An 11,831-nucleotide genomic window follows, 5' to 3' on the forward strand; every position below is an offset into this window, starting at 1 on the left:
TTGTCGATCAAATTCCGGGTCAAAGTAAAAAGAAACCGCTGAGAAACTCACTCATCACCACGGAAAAAAGAACAGTGTCATTTTATTTGCAACTTTTGAATTTTAACCTTGCCCAAGATTTCAAGGCACTACACATCCATGTGAACGATAATCGTATCATGTAGGAAATCATTTCAAACAGAATTAAATGATATATTCATTAATGATATTACTAAAACCGAGGAGCTATGTCGATCAAATTCAGATTTCAAAACTTTTTTGAGGAGTTTATATATATATATATATATATATATACATGTATATATACATATATATTATATATAAAATCAACCTAAATGAAGAATAGTCAAAGAATGCTCAAATATTCCACTTTATATATATATATATGTATATATATATATATATATATATACATATATATATATATATATATATATATACTTTTCGAAACCCCATATATGCATGGTCGCGCCCGGTCAGTCCATGCACTCGTCAATATATGGAATTGCCCCCCCCCCCTCCCAATTCAATGGATCAAATTACTGTATGCCTGAAAAATATCGTGGGGCACGCTGCACAATATCACATTGTGGAGTGATATTTTTTTCAACCCATTCCATCTTTGCCCTCCCCCCCCCCCCCCCCAAAAAAAAAAAAAAAAAAATGTTAGTCAACGGAGCTCACCGGGGGCGAATTCGGATACCACCGATGGCAATTTTTAAGGATTTTGATGAAAATGTTTACCTATGTTAGTCCGAATATTTGGAAGAATATGCCCTCCCACATGGGGTGCATTCGAGCATGGACCTACTACAGTATATGATTCGAGAGACTACAAAGATGCATCATCCTCCAACGGTTCAATGCACATATTATGCACGCTATCCATTTAAACCCCTGAATTCCAGCGTTGGAAACCCGTTAGAACGCCATATTCCGCATATCACACACACGGAATAGCCGCGATCCCCTGGACGGAGCAGGAATTCGTCCATTTCCCCCTTTATTTTAAGTTAGGTAAGTATCAGTTTTATATTTTTATAATGTCTGAATTTTATTCCATATTTGTGTCACAATTTGTGTACGTTTTCTTCATTTGATTGTCTTTTTAATTCATTTGCAATGCTTGTTTTTGACTGAGCGTTGCATCGCTGCTCAGCAGCAGCTGTCTGTGTGAATGAGTGAAACAAAAATCTGTTCACGAGTCGAAGATTGTTCTGCCTTTTGTTTTCCAAAAATAACAAATTGTATATGCGAATTCGTATTTTTTCTAGTGTATATACTTCATATACATTGTATTGAATCATTCGGTATGATTTTAAATGTGAATATAAGTTAATTTTCACCATTTTATTCCACCCATGAAAATTTGCTTAGACTTGGAGTTGGATGTGCGTGGCCAGTGTCGATGGATGTTGCATGTGAAATTTGATGTTTATACTTTGACATTGTTCCGCGATCTTTTGCCCTCTAAATTATAATTTTTTTTTTTTTTTTATTATTTGAACATTGCTTTCGTATATTCTTTTCATCGTTTATCTTGCAAATACTCATGTTTTCTTTGAAAGATTTGCGTACATTTGCATTGGGTCAGATACTGACAGTTCGCCATGTGGAGTGCCAGCGATTGAGGGGACGCCGGTTTATTTGCATATGAATGGGCTAGGGAGCTGAAGGACGCGATTCGCTTTGTGAATGGTTGGCTTTTTTATGTGGCGGGAAGAGTGCAGTGTGTGTTCTTTGTGGTGTGTGTACTAGTTCAGCGTCCATGGGCATGGCATGCATATGGGAGCATGAGCATTTGTCAATGTCTGAATATCGAGAAGTTTTGTTTGTGGCGCAATTTCCTTTTCTTTCCAAATAGATTCAAAGTTAGCTTTTAATACTATGTAGGGTCATAGATCTATTTCTTATTTTTCTTTTATTGCTTTTTCATAGATTTTCATCATATTTTTTAGATCATTTTTATTTTAATTCTGAAGTGGTATTTTTTTAAATGTTATTTTATTTTTTGCTCATATGAGGGTGGGGAGGCACTAAAAAAAATAATAAGGCCTAGGCTGCAAATGAAAAATTATTTCACAAAATCCATGCAGCAAATACTCTAACGTTAATTAACTTGGTATTGAGAATTTTTCACATTACATGCAGAATTATGAGAGCATCTTTTTGTTTTTGGATTTAATCTGCTAAACAACATTCCAATCTACAATTAAAAACAAACGAAATAGATTTTTTTATTACAGAATTTGAATGTTGTAATTGAGCGAAGCTTGCACCCTCAGTAGTTAACTTTTATATTAAATAAATTTATTTGCATTCTGAGAGAAGTCCGAGCGTCTTTATCTTGAGCTCATATCATGCCTCACTCAAGTTATTACCAAAGAAATGTCTTTTGTTTTTGTATTGTTTTAATTGTACAATATTTCAATTTTTACAGATTTTTATAATGACCAATTTGACTGCACCACAAAATGTAAAAAAAAAAAACGATGGTAATTACACATGTACAGGGGGAATAGATATTTGTTTCACATGATAATGAGGAGAATATTGAAATATTTTATACAATTAAATACAAAAGAAAAAGTGATTGGGTGACATCAGTCCCCTCATTTGCATACTGACCAGGATGTGCATATCACTGTTATGTGAAATAAGCAAAAATGTTAAATGTCATAACTTATTTTACATCCAATTTTCATGAAATTTTCAGTGTTATGCTTATTGGATTTTTTTTCTTTTTATTCAAATAAACTTTTTGTTGGGGTGGATTTTTCCTTTAATGGTATTCTAGTAGGGCCTAAATTATTGTATGCAGGCTCATCAGGCCTTGTCATGATTCTCCCCTTATTTTATACAGGTAACACACCCCCAGTTGGCTGCAAGTCATGGCAGATAATGGTGATATAAAACCAGAAGAGATGGAACAAAGCCAGGGAGATGGAGGTGCTGAGGAGCCCATGGAGACTGAGTTTGAAAGAACAGACAAATATGACAGCTACCTGGGAATGGGCTTCACAGAGAAGGTTGCTTCTGAACTGGACAGGTTCTTTGCAAAAGGTACGTTTTATTGAAGTGGTTAATTTTGAAATGTGTTGGACTTTTATATTATATAGTAATGTTCTGATTATTTTTTTTGCCCTCATTCCATCGTAATACTACCCCTTAGCTGTATGATTTGAAAATTGAATGCAGTTATTTTGTGGCACAAATTCTTTCCAGAAAATTTTTTAAAATGCTGTGTCTTGTTAATTTGTTATGTGCTATGTATTTTTTTTTGCCGATGTGTAGGAATCCTCTCTGGTGATGATGCACTGGATGATAGAGCGTTTGAGGCTCTGAAAGAACTTGACGAGACATCTAGGCTCGGAGTCTTGAAGCAGTTTGGTGAGAGTGACTTGTCCCATGTCACTAACACAAGTGCATTCCTGTGTGGGGTCATCAGGACATACAGACAGAAGAGCAGAATGAAGCAGTCACAGGGTGGACAAGAACCCAAGGGTCCAGATGAAGCTAAAATTAAGGTGAAAATTATGAAAGCTTGTTAAGTGTATATGTGTCTGATGTAATTGGTTTTTCTAGCTGTGGAGTTCAAAGCCCTATTAAGCTTGGTAAAATTGAATGAGTCAATTTGAATTCATTGTCCGATAACATGATCAATTTTATATGATGAAATACTTAGGTTTTTTAAGAAGACTGATTCTGTTCGAAGTTCATATAATTTGGGGGCTTTAGTATAGCTTTAGTATAACTACTTAACCCTAAAATGACCGGGGGGGGGGGTGGGGTTGAATCAACCCCCCCCCCCCCCTCAACATTTTCTGCGATCATTGCGCTGTGCAAAATTTTTTGACTGCGCCACTCGCAGAATTTATGCTTTAAAATCTCACGCATCTTTTGAGACCAAATTTACGACGCCCGGGTACGCAGTCCTGAAATTATGTAACATTTTGTAAAAAAATTGTTCCAAAACATGATTTTGTGTACAAAGTCAATGCAAATGGAGTTTTCTCATCTTATTCATAAAGATATGATTATTTTTACTTTAAACAGCTGAAAGCAATTGATTTGAGCATTGAGCATAATTATGCTTCAAAAAGGTTGTGCAATAAATCTGGTGAAAAAACAAAAGGTTGAAAAACAAAGAAATGCATAAGAAATTAATAAAATATAAAGAAATTGATTTCCAAACCGAAGTTTTTTTCAATTGCCATTGTTAAGAATGCTACAAAGAACATTTTTACCAAAAATTAGCATTCCAGGAGCTTTATTGAGTGAATTAGAGCAAAAAAATATGATTTATGCATAAATTAGCATAATTCATTCATATAAAATAAGATCTCATTATTTTGGAAAATTTTACCATACAGCCTTGTAGATTACATCGCACACTACCAGCGTGCAAATTTTTGCGGCGCTCGTGCGATCGGCGGCCGAGATCTCGGGGGGGGGGGGGGGGGGGGGTTGAATCAACCCCCTCCCGGCCACAGAACGGCCAAAAAAGCCCGGCCTAGTTAGGGTTAACATCCAACTCTTGCGAGCCTCTAGAAATGTATCTGCTTGTTGAAAGAAGTTGCCTTAGCTCTAGTGCAGATGGAACTACCTTTTACTTACGTTTGTGCCTTACAGTAATACATTGTTTTTTCTATTCCTTTGTTGCAGGAAATCCTTGCCAGAACAGGTTACTCACTAGATATCACATTAGGACAGAGAAAGTCCAGTCGTCCCAAACCTGAAGATGTTGAAACGTTACCGCCACCCGCCCAAGGTTCAGAGGTGAGAACAGTTTTTACTTGACAGATATTTCCCTCTGTTGACCCATATTGCAATATGATACTTCTTTGGGAAATATATAGGGTATTTCCCTCAAAGCCAGTCATTGTTTTAAAATTAAAATTCTCTATTTCAAAAGTATTGATTTCAGTTGATGAAAATTACTACTTGTTTAAATTGCCCAGGTAACCAAGCATTCCAGGCCCTGTCTTACAAGAGTTGCGACAGAATGAATTAAGACCATGAATCACAATTTGACTTTGATTCATATCTGTCTGTCGATTTTATCCCCCATCGTTAATATTTCTATTAAAAAATGTGTGAAAAGGTGCTCCAGATTTTTGTATAACTGAATATCACTTTTATATCGTTGTATCTAGATCTTCATTGGAAAGATCCCAAGGGAGATGTTTGAAGATGAACTCATTCCTCTGTTGGAGCAGTGTGGTGATGTGCATGATCTGAGGTTAATGATGGACCCACTTACAGGTCAAAACAGGGGTTACGCATTCGCAGCATTCACTACCACCGATGGTGCCAGGGAAGCTGTCAAAAAGGTATGTATTCTGGAAGATGCCTTTCCAGTTGATATCAGTGTTCATGTTGTGTAGCTAGTAGCTAGCTACCAAGATGGCAAAAAGGTATATGCTATGTACTTGTATGCCTTTTGTAAGGCATTAATTTGTGTTACCATTGCAGTTTCATTAGCTTTTTATCACTGACAATTTCAGTGTATTACTTTGTGACAAGTTGGCTGGAAAGCACTATTACTTAAGAAATTCCAGTCCATGACAATCTCTCTGAAAAGGTTGTTTTCGTATTTTCTTGTCCATAGCTTTGTTATCACAGACATTTTAGTGATTTAGTGGAAATCTCTTAATTTGCCCTTCTAAGAAACTTTATGTTCAATGTTGCATGTATTTGAATAAATATGGTGTCCATGAAGTCAAAGCATATTTTCTAATGTTTGATTTATTTGTAGCTCAATGGATACAAAGTCAAAGAAAACTGGCAAATCAGTGTGAACATCTCAGTACCGAAGAGTAGGCTCTACGTCGGCTCTATCCCCAAGAACAAGTCCAAAGATGAGATCTTGGAAGAGTTCGCCAAAGTTGAAAGTGAGTTAACATTTCAAATTTCCTGGCAACCTGGGAAAATATTTATTTCTGTTTTTCATTGCATTATGAAGATAAAAGAGCAGTGTTCTTCATATTGACTAACATTTCTTTTCTTTCTTTCTTTTTTTACCTGTAAATCCAACAGCTTCTAAATGTGTATTTTGATGAACTTAGATGTCATAAGTAATTGTTTATGAATATATGCTATTCACATGTAGTTAGCATAATGGGGGGGGGGGGCTGCCCTGGTGAATAGAAACGAAAAGATTCCCTGGAACAGAATAAACACTGTCTAAATTACATGTAATAAAAATTTTTTGTGATCAACAGAGGGTCTGATGGATGTCATTATCTACAAGACAGAAGACAAGATGCGCAATCGTGGTTTTGCCTTTCTCGAGTTTGACTCCCACAAAGCAGCTGCAAGTGCGAAGAGGAAACTTCTCTCTGGAAGGGTCAAGGTCTGGAATCAAATCAATGTCAATGTAGACTGGGCTGATCCAGTGATTGAGCCGGACTCCGAGACTATGTCGAAGGTAAGATATTCCAACTAATCACAAAGCAGAGTAATGTTTTGAAAGATTTATTTCATATTTCAGCACAGGATGATCATCTGTCCCTATGTTCAGCACAGGGGATGTACATCTGTCTCTTGTGTTCTGCTCTTACCATAACTTTGCAATTTGTTAACTTATGAAATCCAAATTTTGTTACATGCATTCACATTCATTGGAAGGGCAATTATCTGATAAGTTATGAAAAAAATTATTATATTTGAGGCTTTCACTTCCAGCTCTCTTGTGTCTGTATGGCAGTGGCAATGATCTGATTAGAATTTGGAATCGGAGGTCTTTTTATTAATAAAAATATTTTGTGAAACCCAAAGAAATGAGTTGTCATTGATCTAGTTTTTTTAATTGTTCAATTTGTATCTTCAGGTGAAAGTTGTGTACATCAGAAATCTTTCTCAGGAATCAACAGAAGCGAAGATTAAGGAAGACTTTGGTCAGTATGGTGAGGTTGAGAAGGCCAAGAAGATGAAGGATTACTGCTTTGTTCACTTCAAGGATAGGGAAGCAGCTGTCAAGGTAATTTGTCATTTCAGTTATGTCTGTGCACTCCCCCCCCCCCCCCATAAAAAAAATGAAAATGAGAAGGCTATTCATGGAGATGAAAGTAAATTTAGTAGGTAGTGGGTAAAGCAGAAATAACGTATGATTGTCAGTTCAATCATTCATCGAAGCTTATAACCCAATGCTAGTGAATAATTTGATTAACTTGAAATCTTTCAATCATACATTTTCAGAATTTATTAATGTAGTTGGAATGTTGTGAGTGAACTTCTTTGGGAAATATTGAATGTGGTCACAGATCATGGGTTGCCTCCTGAGTAAGTTGGTACTGTAGTGTTGCTAGTTTTCAGCTGTAAATAGGTGATTTGTAATTTTAATTGACAAATTAATAATAATAAGTTTGTTTCATAATTGAGCCTATGCTTGTATATTCTTTCCCCCCTTATTGTTATGACTAGGCGATAGAGGAGATGAATGGGAAGGAGTATGAAGGAACCACGATAGAAGTATCTCTTGCCAAACCACCTCAGGAAAACAAGAAGAAAAAAGAAAGAATCATGAGACAAAATAATCTTGGAGGGTGAGTATTTACAGGCAAAACCACTCTGAATAAAGTGATTTACCCTCGCAGAATTTGATCACCATATTCCTGATTGCTGCACCAACAGTCCTTAACGTGACAAACTTCGCCAATTTTTGTATGAAGACTAGGAGTTAAAGGGCTAGGGGGCAGTTTGTAACCCCTGGAGTCTAGTTGCATTTGTCTGAAAATAAATGGAGAATTCAATAAGTAGTTGGAATTTCATAGTCTTGGCCATTTGAATTGTTGCGTGTTTTATAATTATAAAAATTAAGTTCTGAAATGCATTCAACATTAAAATTTATTAACAAAATACACATAGATTACATTTGATAAAGTTTGCAGTTTCCAAGTGCTTCCACAAAACCTACATACTGATACGGCGTGCAAATTTGAAAGGAAAGGGGTAAAAAGGAAAAATTGTGACAGTATATTTGCAAAACAAAGGTCTCGACTATGTTTAATATCTATGAACTTTATGCTCTGACCTTGCACGGAATGGATTTGAAGTTCAAAATGTCAATTGCTGTTATTGTTCAAATTTTTTTTTGCAGATTCGGCTTTGAAGGGTACTCACCTCGAGGTCGTGGTGGTCCACAAGGAGGCCATCGTGGTCGTGGAAGTGGATATGGTGGTGGAGATCGCTATCGGGACTATGGTGGCTATGAAGGTTATGATGATGGATATTATGGTGGCTACGGTGGCGGTTATGGTGGTGGACGTTATGAAGCAGACAGCTACGGGTACGGTGAAGGCTATGACAGTTACTACGGCGGTGGAGCGGGATACGGACGTGGACGTGGCAACAGAGCAAGAGCGAGGGGCATGGGAATTCGAGGAGGGCCCAGTACACAGAGGGGTTTTTTACGGGGAGGTGGGGCCCGAGGTGGCCCCAGGGGAGGGCGCGGTGGTCCCAGGGGTGGACGTGGCAACCGGGGTGGCCGAGGGGGGCGAGGAGGTAACATGGGTGGCAAGAGGAAATTAGAAGGACAATTGATGGGGGACCCAAAGCGACGCAACACCCAATCTCAGTGGGGAACGCAACCCATTGCCCAACAGCCTCTTGATCAGGGATATGGTTATAATGACTACAACAACTTCTATGATGACCAGTGGTCATCGGACAACTACGGGGCTGGCAATTGGAAGTAGATGACTTCATCTGCAGGACCATAAAGTAAATGTCCACTGGAAAGGGTGGATGAGACCTGTCTTCACATCATGATCAGTACAGGTAAAATCTCAATGGGCTGGGAACATGGACTTTGTCTATTGTAAATAATCAACTAGAATATACCTCTCTCAGAATGCTCATGAAGTGCCCAATTCTTTTTAGCTTACTCAATTATTACTTTGCGAACTACAAAGGCACGTGCACTGTCAACATTTTAAATAATCTGGAAAAAAAAATTATTCATTGTATTGAAGTTTGTCTCATTTGGATGGTTATGAAATATGTATTTAAGGTTCATGTAGTTTATCCACTATAGAATTGGGATTGGAAAAATTTAAAGGAAAAACAGAAAAAAAAATTGGTTTTCAAAGTTCTTTGGTCTTTTTAACTATTTTGTCTTAATGTGTAACTGTTGAAAATTGTCTAAAAGTGTGTACATAGAAACCACTCTAGAACACCTGTGTATTATGAATTGTTTTGAAAAGAATGAATCATTTTTATGGAGCAAACATTAAATGACATCGATATGCAGTATTCATTGACCAGTGCAGTTTGCAGGTTTGTCTCCTTTAGAAGAAATATTTTTACATTACAGACTCAAATATAATGCTTTGTACATTTACCTTCAGTGTTATTCTGTACAGATAAAGGCATATTTCATGTTTGTTAGTAGCAGTCAAAATGGGCTAGCATGTAGACATTAGTTTTCAGTGCACAACTGCAAATGTTTCTATAGTCAATTGATAAATTTTAAATATGTCTGTTTTTATCAGAACACTCATACAACAGTGAAAATCATGTTTTGTCGTCCTGTCTGAAAAATTGTGACTCGTGTAGATATCCCATGTTTTTGGCAAAAACAATTATGTAGTAGCAAAAGTCCTCTAAGTTTTTGATATTCATTAAAGTTGACCGTGTACAGAATTTACAAAATTGCTTTTCTACCAGTTTCTTTATTCAGATTTCAAACAAGTCGAGTTTCAGCTGTTTTTATGGAAAAAATTTCCTTGCACAATATGTTCACGATATCACAGACAATCTACAATGAACTTCAAAAGGTTCAATGGATTGACTTTTTAAGAAAAGTAAATAATAAAATCCATAGTGCAGCATGTTGCATGTTAAAAATGGAAAAGTGAAAAGTAGTCTTTAAAACTTAATCTCATTTTCACATTCCAACATTCTGGTTAATTCTGAATTTGAAAAAATGTAGTGCATGCTTTATTGACTAACTTGTGTTACAATCATTATGTGGATATTAACACATTTCTTTGTCTCTCTTTTTCTCCCTCTTCACTTTCTCATCCCTGTTATCCCAAATAGAAAACAAACCATTCAAATTCTTGAATGTAAATTAGTTCCCAAATTGGAACTCATGAAAAGTTCAAGATAATTCCTTTTATTAATTGTGTATTGTTATGTTATTTGATAGCCATTTCTTTTTCAGATAAAAAAAAATAATGAGGGGGGTCAATACCCCCCTCAAACTCAATTGCACAGTCATGCTTTATGACTGTTTTTGGAATTAATGCTCTACAAGAACGATTATCTTCAAGATCCTAAATTTAGGATTCATAATTTGCATCCAGATTTAATCAGGAGACCTAAACCATGTACTTTGAACCAGGAATTGTGATTTGGAGCCTTTTTGAAGGCTAGAATTTTGCACAGAATGAAAGAATTTTCGAAAGATGGCTTTGAAAGATTTGAGAGTTTTTCCTCTCTGAAATCAAAAGCCTCCTTATATACTTTACTACCCCTTGAGATTCTCCAGATTCATCCAGCAGTGCAGACTATGGACTCCGACAACCCCGCTGTTGAACCTTGAACTTTCAACCTTGACATCTACGATCTCTGGTGGATCAATTTTGATAATTCACTGAGCGAAGCATTGTAATGCTATTATTCTAATTTGAAAGAATTTAAAGTCCTTGGAAAAATATTTTGGTGATTTCCCTATCAGAGGAATAATGATCATATGAGCAAAAGAATCGATGCAAATTCACATCATCAATTGCCTAGCGAATTTTAAACTTGACCCGCAATGTTCTTCAAGCTCTTGGTCTGATTTTCATAATCAAATGAAATTACATTATTTCTATTGCCAAAAGCACATGGTCAGCAGTTGTCATCAAGAACGAAAGAGGAATTTATTTTGAATGCTTGGATGAAATTTAATGTTTATCTCGGATGAGTAATGGAAGATGACTCCAACGCCTTCATCGTTTTGTTGGACCACGCCAGACAATCACTTCAAGAAAACTACAATAGGATCAAAACAAATGTTTGAATGAGAATGTCCCAAAGGAAATTAACGTCAAATTGACCCATTTTACTCGCGTGCCCTGAAAACCTGTTCGATCATTCTGAAAAGCTTTTCTAGTGATCTCCATTTGGCAGATATTTAAGCAAACTGGAATTACAAGCTCCCACCTTATGTGCCACTTGCAATTAAGTTTGAATGAGATGGCCCCAGAGGAAATTCATGTCAAATACCTGAACAACACTTTTCCATCATTGTGGAAAGTTTTTCAAGTTTTCTGCTTTAATCGGAGGCATTTTAAGCAAACTGGATTTTCAATCTAGCGTTTTACCCTGTTTTGCAAAGTTCAGACTTTTCAATCTTTCCACCACACAAATATATATTGATAGCTTTGAGGAGAAACTTTCATATGGTCAATCCATGAAAAATCTTATCGATTGAATCTGCTATTTTAGTGATTACCATGGTTACGATACCAAATGCCTCGTCCATCCAAACTGCTAGCATAAATAAAGTTAATTGGAATTTGAACAAGCAAACAGTACAAACATTTTAAAGTAATCTTTCAATCTGCTGGTTAGATTTTATTCTGATTTTTAATCAAAATGTAGGAGTATAACTGCATTGCCATTGATAAGAGGCATGATTTGAATGAATGTAGGAAAATTATTATAACAAAACTTGTTTTCACTAGCAACTTAATCCATGATCTTGGGTATTGAGACCCTGAAAGAAAATTATATATTTTTTTTTATTTAGCTTTTTTTTTTATTCATTATTATTATTATTATTTTTTTTTTTGGGGGGGGGGGGCATGTTTTTATGTGAACTCCCTTTCAATTTTTTT

General features: G+C 36.1%; 1 protein-coding gene across 1 annotated transcript; it reads left to right on the forward strand.

Annotated features, from left to right (window-relative positions):
- Nucleotides 1-546: 546 nt before the first annotated feature.
- LOC129258925 (heterogeneous nuclear ribonucleoprotein R-like) lies at nucleotides 547-9,654 on the forward strand. The gene is made up of 10 exons (XM_054897167.2): nucleotides 547-1,017; nucleotides 2,864-3,063; nucleotides 3,295-3,527; nucleotides 4,666-4,779; nucleotides 5,157-5,333; nucleotides 5,759-5,894; nucleotides 6,225-6,430; nucleotides 6,833-6,982; nucleotides 7,426-7,547; nucleotides 8,102-9,654. The coding sequence occupies exons 2-10, from the start codon at nucleotides 2,892-2,894 to the stop codon at nucleotides 8,697-8,699; spliced, it is 1,908 nt and encodes a 635-aa protein (XP_054753142.2). The 5' UTR covers nucleotides 547-1,017; nucleotides 2,864-2,891; the 3' UTR covers nucleotides 8,700-9,654.
- Nucleotides 9,655-11,831: the final 2,177 nt, after the last annotated feature.

The sequence above is a fragment of the Lytechinus pictus genome, chromosome 4 (genome assembly GCF_037042905.1).
Source record: "Lytechinus pictus isolate F3 Inbred chromosome 4, Lp3.0, whole genome shotgun sequence".
Taxonomy (NCBI): Eukaryota; Metazoa; Echinodermata; class Echinoidea; order Temnopleuroida; family Toxopneustidae; genus Lytechinus; species Lytechinus pictus.